This window comes from Falco cherrug, chromosome 1 (genome assembly GCF_023634085.1).
Source record: "Falco cherrug isolate bFalChe1 chromosome 1, bFalChe1.pri, whole genome shotgun sequence".
Lineage (NCBI taxonomy): Eukaryota > Metazoa > Chordata > Aves > Falconiformes > Falconidae > Falco > Falco cherrug.
In genome coordinates, this window is record NC_073697.1 from 20930866 (window position 1) to 20949138 (window position 18273).

At 36.4% G+C, this 18273-nt stretch overlaps 1 protein-coding gene across 4 annotated transcripts in view; it reads right to left on the reverse strand.

The window, feature by feature from the left end:
• The window catches only part of USP53 (ubiquitin specific peptidase 53), a 40603-nt gene that overhangs the window by 9327 nt on the left and 13003 nt on the right, over positions 1-18273 (reverse strand). For 2 of the 4 annotated variants that reach the window (XM_055710771.1, XM_055710764.1), the window contains exons 4-15: positions 14839-14973; positions 13138-13251; positions 12972-13054; positions 12543-12648; positions 11571-11717; positions 10933-11082; positions 10290-10461; positions 9236-9385; positions 7923-8066; positions 6945-7677; positions 4733-4777; positions 3500-3573 (exon numbers count right to left, since the gene is read on the reverse strand). In XM_055710771.1, coding sequence (XP_055566746.1) covers positions 3500-3573; positions 4733-4777; positions 6945-7677; positions 7923-8066; positions 9236-9385; positions 10290-10461; positions 10933-11082; positions 11571-11717; positions 12543-12648; positions 12972-13054; positions 13138-13251; positions 14839-14973 — 2053 coding nt within the window. The remainder of the gene's footprint in view (positions 1-3499; positions 3574-4732; positions 4778-6944; positions 7678-7922; positions 8067-9235; positions 9386-10289; positions 10462-10932; positions 11083-11570; positions 11718-12542; positions 12649-12971; positions 13055-13137; positions 13252-14838; positions 14974-18273) is intronic. The other 2 variants (XM_027797558.2, XM_055710786.1) reach the window with 2 other exon arrangements.

The following is an 18273-nucleotide window of genomic DNA, read 5'->3' on the forward strand; positions in this document are numbered from 1 at the left end:
GGACAGAATTCCTCAACTGCTGAACAGTAGCCTTATTCAGCTCCAGTTAAAAATGAGGAACTGGTAAAGCAGAGTTATACAAATGATGGGCATAATTAGAAGTCCAACATTATTTCCATAAGAAGTTTTCCACACAAAAAAACCCAACCAGGCGTATTTTTTCAAGTCTCCATGTGATGCTAACAAAGATTTCTTACATTCCATTCCTCTCTCAGAAAGGACTGGGCATTTCTTTCTTAAAGTACTATTTTCTAGGGGCCTGTTTAGTGTTTACTTACCAATTCATGTCTTGTTCATAATATTCAGAGATACAATGTAAGGCAGCACAACTTGATACCCATGAACTGCTATTGTCCTTGCTAAAGGTGTCGTGACACACTTTTTAGATAACCAAAAAGCTGTGTCTAAATAAATGTTTACCCCGACAAACATGTGAAATGATCAAATTCATCAGATCTTTTCAGCCCATTGATCACTTCCACTAAAATATTATTTTCCAAACCATGCACACACATGAGAACTTCACATTTGATTTAAATGCACATTATTATTATGAAACTATTCAAAAGTTAGTTACTGAATTAGAATAACTGAATAGATGGAATTTTCTCAAAGTTTTATGATAAATCTAAGGATCACCTGGAATCACTATGCTTTTTTTAAAGAAAATGTAAAACACATGTTAAAAGTTTTAAGTATATTTAAAAGTACAGTACATAGATCTCTCCAGAGAATACTCACTACTAAGCTCAAACATGGTTTGAATCCACCTATTTTTCTTTCTGACAGAGTCCTTCATGTATTTTTCACTGGTGGTGGTTTGTTGGGTTTTTTTCTTTTTGCTATCCAAGTGTGGGTTTTTTCCCCACTGGTATGATTACTATAGTACAGAACTAAAGCAGAATACATGTCATGCAAAAACAGATCTTTGCATTCCATGCAACATCAATTTTGTTTTGTTTTGTTTTATTTTGTCAAAATAAACAAACATCAAATTAGTTCTCTTTATACAACCAATAAAAAAAATTGGAATAATGACAGAAAAGATGAAAGTGGCATGAAAAATCCACACACACACACACACCCCAATTTAAGTCTTGGAAGAAACTATACATTATTTGAAAAGTAGGATATCTATAAAAATCAAACATTTCCTGGGGAAGTAGCCTAATACTTACTGCACCTCTTTGTACAAGCACCATTGCATTGTTCCAGCAACAGCAGATAGTGATTTTTGGCTGGCCTCTTGCTGATCTCTAATACTTACATGCCAAGGCATTTATCAACTTTATAAAAACGCAATAGACATATTAGTATGCAAAAGGAAGTAGATTTCCTTACTACAAGTGTATCTTCCTGATATTGCTTCATATCTTGAAGGAAAACAAGTGGAACCACAGTCTACCCAGATATTTTTTTAGTAAAAAAAAAAAAAGCTTCCTTAGTATCCACCGAGAAAGCTCATGGAAAGGCTTTTGGGGAAAACAGAGTGAACCAAAATTACCGTGTTTTTTCTCCGCTCCCCTGCCCCCCTTTTTTTTTCTGGTGGGTGGGGGGCACAGCCACAGGGGGGTGGGCACAGAAGGAACATACATACTTGCTAAAAAGAAAAGAGGAAACCCATACAACCAAAAACATTAAACTGCGAAATGTATTCTCAAAGCTGAATATAAGCAACAGAAACAGGGATTTACATTTAATAATTTCCATTGGATTAAAAAGAAAGCACTGATTAAGGCCAGTGAAAATGAATCACACTGGATATTTTATGCCAGATTTGAGCATCCAGAAATCACAGAATCAATGAATGGTAGAATGGTTTGCATTGGAAGGGATCTTTGAAGATCATCGAAGTTTAACTCCCCTGCCATGGGCAGGGACACCTGCTAGACCAGGTTGCTCAGAGCCCTCTCCAGCCTACCTTGACATTTCCAGTGATGGGGCATCCACAGCTGCTCTGGGCAAACTGCTCCAGTGCCTCACCACCCTTGATGTAAAAAAATTTCTTCCTTACGTCCAATTTAAATCTACCCTCTTTCAGTTTAAAACTGTTGCCCTTTGTCATGTCACTTGGTAAAATCACTAATCCTGGTGAACAACTGTGGTTTGTGTTCTTTTATGGGGAGCCTACACCAGCCAGAAGCAGTTACGTGCTGGCCACTTCCTCAGGAGGCAATGGTATATGATATGCACAAGGAAGGACAAACTGATCAGCCCATAAAGAAAATGCTTTGTAACAAAATACACCAGGAGATGACGACTGCAGCAAGAATCATTGTATCCTGACTATCTAACAATTTACAAAGAAGCTGTGGCCTCTCAAAACAATACTTACATTTTCCAGACCAAAATACTGTATTTAAAATAGATCCAAGTACAAAAAAAAAAAATATCCCCATGCCTATTACTTTGGTGCTTTTGGAGACATGTCATACTTTTACATGACTCAAACAGAATCGCAGAACTGTCAGGGCTGGAAGAGACTTCTGGAGATGATCTAGTCCAACCCCTGCTAAAGCGTTGCCACTGCTGTCTGAAAGGAGATGCTAAGAACAAGTAAACTCCCACCATGCATATTCATGACCTAGCACAGAAGTAGGGAACTACTACTGCTGCTACCATCATAACACAATTTTGTTTACATGATGGTGGAGCACTGAAATAAACCCAGCCCTCTATTTGGGAACTCTTTTATTATGGCAGATAGTTAGGAATCCTTTTACAATGTACATTTGCTCCACAAGAAAGCCAAGAAACTGAACAAATGAAGGTGCTTAGAGGAACAGAATACTTTAAATACCCCTGAAAACACTGATACTGCTACTGAAGTGCTGCTCCATCACATTTCCATCCCAATGTACCAAGAAGGGATATGAACATTTTTCATCTTTATCCATCAGTCTAACTCACTGAAAAGGTTAAAAATATGAACAAGAACAAAATGTGGAATTCACTGTGGATGACAAAACCCCACAATATAGATTTCTTTTGCCATTTTAAAAAGACAGCATATACAGGCTATGATGAATCAGCAAGAAAACTCTACTGAAAAAACTATATAAAAATATCATTTTTATATACCATGCCCAAATTTTATATAAAAAATATATTTTGTATTATATATATAAATATATAAGTTATATATCATGCCTAATATCATGCCCAAAATAGCCATAAATTCCACGCCAACTTTCTTCTAATCCACCTAAATATAGCCAACCTGTTATACAAATTGTCTACCTTTGAAACATTTCATTGTGGTTTTTTAAAAAAGAAAAATCAATGATAAATTGTATATACATTTTTTCAATTTTATAAAATATCATTACATGAACTTATGCAGCAAAATTATTAAATAAAAAAGGCCAATCAGAAAGCTGTCCATGTCTTATATGATATTAGTTAGTATTTAATGATATGATATTAGTTAGTAAAATTTTGGTACATCTAAATTATTTTTAGAAAGCTTCTTATTCTTTATACAAGTTTAAGTTCTTACCATAAAAGTTTCTGTTCTGCTGGGATACTGGATGTAACACATTGTCAGCTTTTTTGGTTGACAGGTTCTGTTCACTGTAAAAGAAGCATGTGTGTACTTTGAAGGCTTAAACTATTGATGTATGATCACAAACTTTATTGCCTTAACTGCATACAAGCATAAAAACTTTTCCTACGTGAAACTGACTCTTGTTACCATTACTGCCACTTTTTTTACTAACAGACACACTTTACAGAAGAACGTAACATAGTTGGGTGGCCCTTCAATACTTTTAATACCACTCCCACTCGTGACAGGCTGTGCTGATGCAGAAAAATTTAGGATGACCTGAGTCCTTTAATATGAACAGACAAAAAGTATAGTTTGTGAGGCTGGTATTCCCAGTCTGTTCTGGAGACTGGATGCCCACTCATCCCAGCCTTATTCGAGAGTATAACAGCAGGATGTCTAATATGCAGCACATAGAAAGCGTATCTTCTTGATCTTAATATCACATCAGCCTGCTTAATAAAGACAGTTGGTTCCCAAAGTTATTAACAACAGGAAAACGATGTGCCATCTTTGCAGCTGGTAGCTATTTCTCACTTTTTCCTCGTAAACTAAAGAATTTCTTAATCATCTCAAAAAATGCTTATTAACAGAGATCCTCAAGAAAGCATGACAGTTTTTAATACCTGTTTTCTGTAGTGATTTTCAAATAGAACAGAAACCACTGGTCACCTAATTAAATTTATTTGTAGGTTTTACTTAAAGGTGCCACTTCAATGCAGCAAAATAATACTTCCTATGTGGTATTATATGGCTTCCAACTTATATCATGAGTATCATCCATGTCTGAAACACAGATTTTTCAGTGGTAAGTTTACACTCTGAATATGTCAAAGGTAAACATATAGCAGCATCTGACTATGGCAAGCTTAATTTTTCTAAAAATGCAAAAAATCCCATCAATATCAATATTGATTACATGTAAGCTGTTAACTTACATTCTACCTTGCTCATTTTCCTAGTTTGACATTTTGCTATTCATTAACACTTTGTTGTGACAACAAACGCCATTCTTCTATGTTGTGACTGCCACTTGGTCTTTCATTCATAGGGAAATTTAATTTAAAAACTTTTTCCTCAAACTGGAAGATTACAGCAGCAAACATAAGAGCAGAACAAAAAGTAACTAAAAACCCCAGCAGATTTAAAGCTTGCTGCTTTACTTAAGCAAAAAGCATGCCTTACCCATCCAGATAGGGAGCTGACAAACACCCTGCCAATTCCTTCCTTCTCCAAGAGTAAGGCAGGGAAGAAGATACACAGTGGCAGTTTTTCAATTAAAGAAAAAAGAAAACAAACTCTTGTTATTGAAAGGACAAGGAAACAAGAAAAATACTCAAAGAAAGTGGAAGGATGGGGAAAGAACTTAACAGAAAACAAAACACTAAGTCTTCTTTCCACCTTCTAAAAGAACATTCAATTAATTAAGCTGATTTTTTTTGGTTTTATTAGACAAAGTCTGAACAGTTAGAAGGGAACTAGGGGGTATTGCCAGTCAGTTCTAATTACCAGTCATATAAAATCTTTCTGAAAGTCCCAACAAATCAATTGTATTTTGATAGAGTAGGTTTTTTTCCTTTGACAAATATTTAACCAACAATGTAAGCAGATTCTTAATTAACCGACTTATCATATTTTCTCTCAAAAAAAAAGACACCTGCAGCATTCAGGCATCCCATTACCTCTTGGGCACGTTTAAAAATGAGGCATGGTTGTAACTGTAGAAATCAGTGTTCGAGGCCACTGTAAACACTGAAAAATATAAACATGGCTTGGAGTAGCTTTACACATATTTCTATCGTTAACCAGTAAAAAGCCCATAAGGTTTTTTGTACAGCAGGGTTTGGTACAGTTTGTTGGGAGGGGAAAGGCGGGAAGGGGGGAAGAAAAGAGGGGAACAGATAAATGCATGGGATAAAGCATTTTTAATGGGAAGTGGACACCACAGTCACAATCTCCAGATCACAAGGTCCAAAAAGCACCCAAAGACAACAGAGGCCACTTACAAAATACTGCTCTGTCTGCTGTCATCTTTCATAAGCATCTGCTACCAGCTACTGGTATAGAACTGCATTTTAGATGAACCTTTGGCCCTACCCTGGCACGGTCATTTTTATGTCCTTATTTATGCTTATTATGTGAAATAAAATAACCCCCTAGGAAACTAACAACTAAGCAAATGACTGATTGTACTTTCTTGCAGCACCAAAATAATCAAAGGCTTTTCAATTTATACAGAAGCTGTATTTTATATGTTTTAAATAAAAAAATTGTTTGGATAAATTGCTACGATACTTCATGAAGTAAGTTTTAAAGTTTTTCATCTCTGCTTAGAGTAATCAGAGACTTAATTTCCTGGTATTTGCTATTCTCTTCCCCCCTAAAATAACTTTTCATGAAAATACACATCCAAAAATTTTCTCAAATCTAGCAATCATTTGTGACTAGGCTTGGTCTCATAGCTGAGCTCTTCCATTTTATGGTTACAAACAAGATTTAGAAGAAAAATAGATGGCTTCTCGTAGAAACTATGGTCCACGTGCAGTTTAAGACACACAAAGAAAATCACATGTGAAAGGTTGATAACTTTATATTTCATAGCACCACATAATGGTTTCAGTTGGAAGAGATCTCATCAGATCACCTAGTCCAACACCCCCTTACTCAAGCAGGGTCAACTACAGCAGGCTGGCCAGGACCATGTCCAGTTTTGTTATGAGTATCTCCACAGACCGAGACTCCACAATATCTCTGGGCAACATACTTGTTACTAGCGTACATCAGTTCTGAGGAAGTTTAATAAAATTTAGCTACTACTGACATTTTTGGCCAGTTCTAGTAATTTTATGCTTTTCAGCAAAGATTTCTTTTAAACAGGCCAATCAATTATCAAGTGAGCAATATATATCTGAAGTGTTCTAGAAAACTGGATTTCAGAACAATGACTAGTAACACTATACAAGATTCACCTACTGCCATTCCCATCTCTTGTCAGAGGCCTTCTGTACGGCTGTTACAGGTATGATTTATATAGATGCTGGTATTCCATTACAGATGGCAAGTTACCTGCAGTCTAAAAATCTTGTAACTGAAGAAATGTAGCAATTAATTCAAATTAACACACCCTGCCCCTCAGCAGAGCTTAGCAGTTCTGGCTCACTGCCATCATAAGGTAGCTCAGTGCCTTCCAAACAGAACTACAGTTGCAGCCTCAGACTGAAAGTAAACTTAACACTAAATTGTCCACACCCTTATTGCTAGATACCTTGCTACATACTTAACCTCAAGCTTACAAAGTTCCAAAGCATGTTCTCTTTTTTCTGAAGCAACACAAACATTAGAACAACTAATTTTGCTGTTAAATACAATCTATGCAAGTTAAGAGCACTAGCATTACCTGCAGGAAGCACTTTCTTTAACATTCTTGATATCTGTTTGATTAATTCCTTCAATAACAGGCGAGTCTGGATTTGCAGATCCATTGCTGATATGATCACTGCTTTCATATCCAGATTCTGTCCTCTGAATTTGCCAGTTATCACCATGGATTTTTCTCTCTGTAAATCCTTTGCTTTTTTCAGCATTCCCTTTTCCCTCTGAATCCAGTGAACTTCGGCTTCCTGTATCCTGTTTTGTTTCATCTTCATATATAGTCATCAAACCTTTCTGGATTTGGTTCTCTTTTGGCCAATGGTTAAAGCTTCGCTCCTTTTCATGCTTAGGTTTACTGTTCAGATTTGCCTTGTGCTTTGGGCTGTGCTGTTTTTTCTCAGTCTCACTGAAAATGCTGTCTACATTTAGCGTCTCTCGCATAGGTTTCCAACCTTTAGTTCTGCTTCTGCCACTGATGATACTGCCTTTGTCCCTAGAGTCTTGACTGGTGTCTGTATCATAGCCAGTGACACCATCGGTCCGGGTCCTTCCTGTTGGTTTCTCCCCAGTAGGAAAAGCTTCTGGTTTATTTGATCCAAGGGCCTGTACAGAAAGCTTTGCTTGGTGAGCTGCACTATCATGCTTATAGGAGCCTCTTCCCTGGCTGCTGTATATGCGCTGATCAGCACAGTGTCTAAATCCATTTCCAACTGGAGGAGACCCCAACTTCACGTTGGAACGATCTTCCCCAATCAAATCTTATGAGACGGAAAAGAAAAAAGCTCGATTAAAGTTCTCATTAATATTTAACTGATAGTTACAGTATTACTATTTCTTACGCTAATCTCAACAAATTCAGTATGTAATTCAGAACACTAAAAACTGGGAAACCCTAATCTTACAATGCATTCTCTTAAAAGGAGAAAAAGATCTGCACAGCTAGTGTTGATGCCAATCAATCAATTTAACCCACTGATTCTCTGGCCGTATTTTTAAAGTGTACCTCTCTGTCTCCCAGGCTCTTTTCTTGGTCCTCGGTCTGCATCTTTTCGTAAAGATGTGAAGTTTTTCATATCGGCAGCTTTCTGAGCACACTCTCGGGATATGTCCTTTAGCCTGTCCTTTTGATCGCTGTAACCTAACTTAGCTGCAGAAAATACTTTTTGTCAAAGATCAGTACTAAAAGGTAATACTCATCATCTAAACACACAAATATATTTACGTACCATAACATCTAGTTTTTAATATTAGTACTACTTTAAAAGACAAATTAAGAAAATGAGAGTATAGTATAGATATAAACATACAGGAATCTCCAAGGAAACTACTAAGCGTAGCTAACGAAAGTAACCAAAGTAGCATTACGTCAAGCATGTCTTACAAACACCTCTTAGTTATTAAAATTGAACGATCAAGACACTTTCAAAGCATACACTATTTGCATCAAATTTTATGAATTATACTGACAAAATAAATTTAAGTTAAATCTTGTCTAAATGTGAAGGTTTACTTTTTATTGTAACAGTGGAGTCACTGTTTCTGAAAACAATCATTCTATTTCTGAACTAAATACTGACCATTTTTGGGCCATGACTCCATGAAAAAAGTTACTGAGCTGAGCTTTCTCAGTTTTAGTAAGTCTAGGAACTCAACAATAAACAGAGAAGGGAAACATCTCAAAGCAGGCAGCATCTCTCCACCTGAGAAGTATGGGGAGTTCAGAGCAAAGGCATTCTGACTAGTAACGCAGAAGACACTGCCTCGTATGACTACTTACAGCTTGATTTTGCTTGGAAGCCTAATGTAAAGATATAATGGGTTTTTAATCAGGTAAGACAACTTTTTTGCCATTTTTTCCAAACATAAGATAAAGTTCATTAATCTACAGTACTATAAATAATGCTGCATATCACAACAGTGTGGGGAACAGTGTTCCTCAAATAACCAATGATCCACAGAGCCACACCACGTGCTCCACAAGATCAATCAGCTTCAAGTTTCTAATGTGTCTTTTAACTGACAGTACGACTGGAAGGCATGCTGATGTTTGAGAAATGGATCAAGGCCTCAAGAGCAACTTTAGTGCAGGGGTAATAAAAAAAGTTTTGCATTTACAGTTCTCATGAAAAGTTAGCATTCCATAACAGATATTACTTAAAACATTAATTGTTACTCAAAGACTCATTCAAGTCAGTGGTGGAATTCTTCCTTTAGAAATAGTTTTAGCCCAGACATTAGCACATACCTGTTATGCTATTATTAAATGTTTTGGTAAATAAGATGTTTGGGTTTTTTTCAGGGGTAGGAAATACATACCTGGACCTCTACCGCCACTAGCTTGAATATGGCTTCTACTGAACGCGGAATTCTCTGGCTGAAGTTTCTTATTACTTCTTTGGTTAGTGGGGTCTCCAATTCCATTCTCTTTCAAGTGGTCTGATTTAGAAGCAGAATGCTTTTCAAATCCTATCAAATAACACATCTATCTTTAGAAATAAAAGGCTTCCTAATATAAGGTTTCCAATATCTAAATTTAAAAAAAAATCAGAAAACTCTTTAATTGTGGATAAAAAATTAAAAAAACTGTACAAAAAACCACACCACATTTCAGTATGCTAGGCAATAAGTTTCTGTAATATTTTATATACTGCCAAATTTCTAGTGTAGACTGCAGTGGAACAGGGTCCTCAAAGTCTTTCTTCCCTGAAGAGGTCCGTGTCCTCTTGCTACTCATTATGTGAAGAGGAACACATAAAATTCAATTGGTTTTTTTAATTAATTTACAAGTATGTTATATTTAACAGAAAAAAAAAACCAAACCCAAAAAAAACCCAAGCCAGCGGTACAGACTACAGAACCAAAAGACAGGATTCTTACATATTGAGGCCTATGCCATACAAATCTTGGAGAAAAGAAGTTTCCTGTAGCTCCTCCTCATTTTTCCCAAAGCTCTGAATTGTGCTCTGTGTGCATATACACATACACACATGCTCCATACCTGCATGAAGCTTTGAAGTATCTTTTAACAGCATTTTAAAAGGTATCTTAAATGTATCAATATACACATATAAAAGTATACTATGATTTTCTTCTGAGATTTCTTGTTATGTGTACTTATGAACAATTTAAAATAGAAAAATCTCTTTTCCCCATTATCCATGAGTCTCAATTTGTATTCTCTTATCAGACACAAACCAAACAGTTCTAGTACTGAACATATACATTAATCTCTTTCAAGACTTTTCAGATAATTATCAATGAAAGTATTAAAGAACAAAGCAGCGCATCCATTACCTTCTCCTTTATAACCCCCACTTCAGAAATATATTTGATACTGTTACTTAAAAAGAATAATATCTATCTTAATTACCCAATTCTTCGCCATTTCCTCCTGCTGCTTTGCACTGAGACCAGTGAATAATCTGCTTTGGAGCATCTTCTGGAGATACAGCTGTGCCATCTGGGTTAGCATAAAATAGCAACAACGGTTGAAAGTGACATCGAATGCACCTGGAGACCACGTCTTTCCATTTTGTTCCGATCTAAGAACAAACAAAAAAACCTCAAGACAAAAGCCCAAAAGTTGATCAACATCATTCAACACAATTACGGAAAGAATAAATTATTAACCTGATTCCAAAGGTATATTAAGATTCAACATTCTGCCACAAGAGTTTATGTAAACTGCAGCAAAAAGCTAGAACCAGTATTACATGGGCTAACAATCAGACCATCAACACTATGGATACAGCTGCTGGTAATTAGGGCATCTTTTTCATTACAAGAAGTACAAACTCAACAGTAGACAAGTGCAGGAACACTCTGAAACACCTGACATTTGGAAGGCAGAACTGTATAGCAGTGAAGTCAATACCAAAATTAATTTGTGAAAACTGATTTACAAAACTAAAGGTTTATTAAAGCGTTTGACTTGTTTCAAGTGTTGTGTCAGAAGAATGCATTTTAGAAGAGTAAAGATCACTAAATTTGGCAGCAGTAAAAGCAGCATTTACCTCTTTTACATTCGCATCATCAAACAGCACCCATTTGCAACTCTTGGTGTGAAAAGCAAAGGCACAGTAATGTCGGCTTGTGTAGCAAATCATTCCCACAAGAAAAAGTTCACTATTTTTGGCATTTTCATCCGTAACCCTATAGAACAGCTGTAAAAATGGTTATATATTTTAAATTCTATGTAAAACATTTAGCCTCAATTTCCAGACCTACTGCAAGCATTTCACCAAAGGAATTGATATTGAAAATATCCTGCTGCATTATACAATTTCTCATGAGTATAAATTATTTTTGCACTTAGTAGGTCTACTTTATTTTTGCACAGTTGAAAGGGTAAAACAATAGTGCTCTGGAGTGATTCCACGAATTTCAATTTGAACATGATAAACCCAGATTTTCAACTAGGAATTCACCGACATTCATCTTTGTACCTAGGCACAAGACCAACACTTCTGACAGGACTTTTTCCTCTCACAGAAACTACATAAAGCAGCATATTGTAAGGAATAGTAAAAGTAGCCCAACTTTGAAGTTGAAGTGTGCTTTTTCGAAAATACATATGTATTTGTATATATATCTAAAATACATGTAAAATGAAATTACAGAATAAGCAAATTGTAAGTTTTAGGCCAGATACCCCAGGAAGATAAAGTTGTGTTGCCAGGTTCCGCATAACCTCTTCTGTCAGATCAGAGTGTTCTGAATCCCAGACTAAACCGATCGTGACGATCTCAGGACAGTTCATAAGAACACGACGAATTTTTATTTTTTGACCACAGTTACTCTAGAAAAAAAGGGGGTGGGGGGTGGGGGAAAGCAATGGGAGGGAAAACAAAGATGTTTAAAAACTGGAAGACCAAAGCTGAGTTACTAGACAAGAAATAGCGCTACAAAACAACTCCGCAACTTAATCTAATTCTCAGATTTAATTATTGGGGTTTTTTTTCCTAACAATTTAAAGATAAAATCCTTCATCATTAAAACACTCTGATGAGGACTACAGCTAAAATTCTACATCCAATCACCACCTTAAAAAAGAAACCTCTGAAAACATCCAAGTCACCATCACAATTTCTCTTTTGTTCCCCCCTCCATTTCATCATTTAAGCCTAGGTGTGTTTGTTTCTTGTGTACTTTTTATGGTTCCTAAATTAACTGTATTTACACAGAACCACTTAAGGAAGACAGGATTAAGTAGAACAAACTAAAATAGACTATTTTTGTCAATAGAAGCACAAAATTATTCCAATAGAAGACAAGCTGTTAGTATATGAACTAAAGCAGCTTCACTCATAAGATACATCTGTTCAACTAAACAAAACCACCTAATGAAAACCACCTAGCTCTATGTTGAACAACAAGTGAAGAACAGTTAAGCACAGAGCTAAACTCAACTTTATCTAAACAGGCCACCTGCACCTACACCATCACATTTATCTATAAACCAGAGCAATAAAACGTAAATTTAAGGGCTTTTTTTACCCTAAGCTGGACTGAGCTGAAGTAACCACTGGTAATGCTGCTTTTAGGGGAATAATTTAGCCTGACTTAATAGCCTAAAAAGTTCTCCCTTGTATCTTAAAGTAATGCAACATCTTTGTTTACTTACAGGACACTTTCTGTAGTCATCTGTAGTATTTGCTGCCTGCAGCAACTCTGCAAACATTTCCGGCTTGAGACGCTCATGCCTCTCCATCATTCTTTCAACTTCATTGCTGTAAAAAGTAAGTTGAAGTAACTATGGATCTCCCTTCTTAAGTGTTAATGGATTTCAGTCAACTCTCAGTTAACTATATCTTATGAATATAAGAAAAGATACAGTGGTAAACCAGTAGCAATACACACATCCTTTTTGTCAAGATCTTGCTACATCTTGGTTTTGAAATCCAAATGTTACTTTTGGACCTTATCTCAAAACCACATTTTAACAAAGGAATACACATTTATTTTTAACACTTACTGCATTTCTCTGGCATGCTTTGCTTATTATTGAAAGGGTGTACATACAGAAATGAGATACAAGAATAAAAGCTCTTACCACAAGGCTGTGGTAGAAATATAACGCACAAATTCTGTAAAAGGCAATGGGTCTGATGATGCTCCACAACTGCGACATACACACTAAAAAAATAAAAACACTTTTATTTTTATTTACTCAGGACAGTGGAAACAAATAATTTGTTAAAGCAATATAAAGGTCTGACCTGTTCGTACAGTGTCATAGCAAACTTCTGATGAGAAATACAGGATTTTGAAGTGCACATATCTGTTTCACTGTTTGGCACTAAGTGAAAATGAATCCTCTCAAGGATATTTTCCTAAACAGAAATAATAATGTAAATAAAAACTGAACTGATAAAGTCAGAATATATGAGCAAAATTACAGTTTAACACTTCAACTACTCCCCTTGCCTCCAAATATTCCACCTGCAAGTTTAATGAGTATTTAATTCCATCCCTATTCACAATCCAGTGGATGGGAATTCTCTTCATCTCAAAGTTTCCAAACATTAACAAAACAGCATTAAACAAGTTACCCAACTGTTCCTCCAGAGTGCATTCTCCTCTGAAGGAAGTGAGTCTTCAAGAAAAATTTAAAAAGCTGTTCTTACAGTAAGACACGACATTCATGTCATTGCATGCAATGACTGAAATATTTTTTGGACCCTGTCGCAGTTTTTCATACTTTTATGTTTTTCTTTGCACAGCAATCTGATCACGTTTAGCACATGCACTGATGCAAGTACTACTGACAGAAGCATGGAAAAAGCTCATAAATAGCACATGCTTGATCCCATCCCAAATCTCACTTTTTCCCTTTAAAAGAAAGGAAAATAAAAAGGAAAGAAAGGTACTGTGATTTTCATCAGTTTGGCCCATGAATCAGCATGGCCATTTTTAAACCTTTCGCCTAAAGTACCAGAGGTAAGGGGGAGAAGTAAATCTATTCAAGTAGGTCAGACAGCTGATAACTTTAGGGGTCCAAATGCATTTTGATTTGATGGAGCACTAATGACAGATTCTCCTTCATAACTGCAATCCTGACTGCAAGATCTCAAAGAGCCACTTTCAGGAGTTCTCAGCTGGATTTTCCCATGTATATGAAAATGCATCTGGCAGGTAGGTATTTCATTTGTGGATACTTCCTAAGGACGCTCAAAGCTTAAAGTAATCCAAGCAGCCACAATATGTTCTGTTCCTCAGATCTGTCTCTGAAGTTTAATATAGATTTCTTTTTCTTTTTTCTTTTTTTTTTTTTAATTTTTGTTATTGAACAGTTTTCACTGTCTTATTCACAGGTCTTATTAGAAAGGCTTCTTTACCAGTGTTCTATGCAATCTTGAATCATCTTTTACGGCCACAGTAATGCCTCATTTTTCAACGAGACACTCAAAAGCAGAACATAATTTCAGCAAGAGTCAAGATCTTCAAGTTTTCACTCTCTCTTGGATAACAAAATGGAAATCTCTTCTGCAGTAATGAACTGGCTAGTTGTAATGGAACATATTTCAATAGCTGCTGAGAGAATATTTGGAGTAATAGACTACATATTCAAATTTGTAGGTGCCTCTTGTCCCGAGGAGATAACCCTTCTCTCCACCCAAAAACTTGTAGAAGTGATTGCGAGTTCATCAACCTCACCAACCTCCTGTAGTAATGATGTTTCACAAATTCCTCTGCCTGACTTACAGAGTTAGGGAATAAAGTAAGGAGAAAGTTCAAGATCACTCCACCCCACATTACCTGACAGTTACTGCATGTGTCTGTTCCCCTGAACTGGCATAAAGAATGTCAGTAATATCACTTGTGTCCCACCTGTAAGCCTGGAACTACCAGAACAACAGTCCAGCTTAGCATCCACGAAAATACCATAACTGTACTCAACTATCACAAAGAATACTTACAAAACATTCTGCTGCATCATCCATGAATCCAAGCTGGAAACGCTGTTCATCCTTAAAACTTTCTGCCAGGGCATGTCTCATGTTATCTGATGGGAGTGCTTTTTCTCGACTGTGTTGAAATTGTGAAAATATTGCCTAGGAAGAAATACGATTACTTAGCTTCATGACCCACTTGACTAGACACCATGGTTCTGCATAAATACACCAGTTCCTATGCTGCATGCCTAAACAACAAATATATGAAGTGTTTATAAATCTATGCAACTTCAGAATGTCTTGTTCTCTCCTAAAGTTACTTAGGTTCCACGTTCTATTACTCATTCCATTATAAAAAGTTATGCTACCAAACTGAACATTGATCCAGTGGTAGACCACCACAGAAGTATATAAAAGTGCAAGCAATTTACTTTAGTTCCCAGAAGCAACACAAGCCTTTGTCTGTAATTATACAGCTTTTTTAATCTGGCCACTGGAACACAGTGGCTCATGCATACATAGCTCATCTTTACAGACGGTGTGCACTTCTTAGGGCATAATGTAATAGCACTCAGGTTAGTTTAAAACCCATCACTCATTCAACAATGTAACATGTACATTACTACTTCAGACAGGAGTGTATCTTTATTAAAATTAGGGCTATGCAAAACACTTCCACAAGTCTGATAGAATGCTGATAATCCTTGCTATTAAATCAGCTCTCTGCTGAACGAGGGCACACAGTACAAGAGAACAGGTCAGTATCTGCCACTCCAGAAGATGAGAATAAATTGCACTTGATTTTTTCTTAATTTCCCAGAAGAGATAGTTGGCTACTAGTATTCTTTTTGCCAGAGATACGTATGCAACTGACCTCATCATTTCGCAAGTAAGGGAGGCTGATTCTGAAAGAACACTGAAGTTAGAAGCTATTAAAGAAATGAGAAAACATCTGCAGATATTACAAGGTGTATTCCACTGTCAAGACATCCAAGTCAAACTTTACAGAAAGATGAAGGAAATAATGACAAAGCAAATCAGGAGAACATATGTAAAATATAAATAAGGATACACATTCTTCACATAGGAGGCCTATGGTTAAAAAAAAAAATAAAAATCTGTTGGACAGAAAGCAAAGGTACCACCGATAAGCAAAGTTTCAGAGCTAACAGAAAGTACTGTTGTAACCACGATGCATTCCAGGGTAAGTATGTGTCAAATATTTGAACTTCCCTCTCATTAACAAAAAGCATGTATTACTGATAAAAATTACAGTCAATATCTCAATGTAAACATTCAAAATTAAGGTTTTAACAGATCTGACAGTAAAAGTTTACTCTGCCTTAAAAACATTTATCACTTCCCATTTTGTCTGCTAGGTGATTTTTGGTATTTAACAGAGCCTTACATGTCCAGCAAAAAAAAAGAAAAAAAAAAAAGTACAGATAAGCATTTACGCAGATGTGTGCTCATTTCAGTAGCCTGCACAATCACAGTCCCACCCCAATGTTATCAAGAAAAAAGCATATTTAACTCTCAGACCACCATCAAAAGAAAAAGATAATGGATTAAACCGAAGTAAACCAGAATTTATTGTCTACACCTTTAATTTAGAGGAGAGGCTGATACAGATAAATCATTGGTGAACAAGTAGGAAGGATAAAAATAGCCCAAGCTCACCAAAAAAAACCAAAAAGCCCAAACAAACAAACAAAAAAAACCCCAAACCCCCCAACCCAAGTCACAAACAACTTACTGAAATGCATCCTCATCCAGCACATACACTGCATGAAAATCAAAATGCTTCTGGTTCTGAACACAGTACAAACACAAGCACTCAACCAGTTGCTCTCAAAAGCCAAGAAAGCAAAACCAGAAGCGTACATAATGACTGAGGACAAATACTTCCAAATGGGTTAACTGCCATGCTTTCAGTTCAGCACCTAGGCTGCTAGCCATGGAGTTATAAAGATCACAATGAAACTGTTAAAACAACAACTAATTCCATTCTAACCAATTTTAGGACAGGCAGCAGTACCACTTCTTATCAGTATTCTTGGGAACATATCAAAATAGGAAGACATAACAGTCCAGCCAATGCGAAATATTCTGGTACAGTAAGCCATTTAGACCAATCGTGCAAGAAGATACATCATGGGAGGAAACAATCCCTCAAGAACACATACTTGAAGAAAAAGGAAAATACCAAGTCCTAAATTACAGCAGCCTTATGAAGCAGTTGAAGCTAGCACGTTGCTTTGGAAGGTGACTTAAAGTGATGCAATACAGTACTTTGTTCTGGAGTCCCAAAAACTACAGGAAGAGAGAGGGTATTAAGATACAGCAAGTGGTATGTTTAGCTTGAAAAAAGGCAGCACCTGGTCTTCACAAGTGCACCACTAGAATGGAACAATTCATTATTTACAGGTTCAACTGCAACGCACCATGAGCACTACCTTCTTCATATTTCTGAGCACACTGAAGCTGCTACATTATTTTTTACTATGATTTCGGCGATTTAATGAGTTAAGAGAATTTAGTATAACACATACATTCCAGCCATTGTCACCCTTCAATCCCTCATTTCTTAAAAGCAGTTCCAGTGCAGCTTCAGACAAGACTGTATGTGACCAGAACTTGACATGTAATATGGGTCAAATCAAAAGGAAAAGGCTATAAAGTTTATTATAACATCAGATATGAACATTAATCCCTACACAAAAACCCCCAGGAAACTAAACCTATCATCCCTAGACAGACACAAGACTTTGTCTGAAAAAATAGAGGCATGCCTGAGTTATGGTCTGGACTTTATATACGAACAGGATCAAGCGTCCAGCACACAGAACTCCACGACGTGCATCCAAACACGAGTGAATCAAAAAGTCCCAACAAGTTCTGTAGAGTCAAGAGCTTATAAAAAGGTTGGAATAAAAGCCTCAGGAAGTTAATCTGAATATGTGTAGTCTCAACCTACTTCAACTTGTTGGCTTTTTAAAATGAACCATTTTAACCAAAGAAATAGAATGGCACCTTATAAAAAAAACAAACCCTAAGTTTGGAAAAAAGACAGACACATTCAAAACCAGCTGTACAATACTGCAATCATGATAAGCACCAAAAATGGCTGAAAAACCTACACCGTACATAGATTGTCCGCCTCTTGAAAGATTAAATAGATATCACTGCAGTTTGTGCCTAAAATGCTTACTCAATAACAAGGTTTGGTCTGTGAAACTCCCTGAGAATGAACTCCAAAATACTTTGCTTATCCTTGTCTGCAGTTTATCATCATCAAAACCCGCTTCCTCAATGAACTACATTTTCAAATAGCGTTGTCCCTTTCAGCTCCCTCCAGGTGAGTGATTCCCAGTTCTGTGCATCACTGTATCTACTACTGTATTTGACTACACACTCTACAGCCCTGTATTAGAATCCCAGAAGTGTCTTTACTGTCAA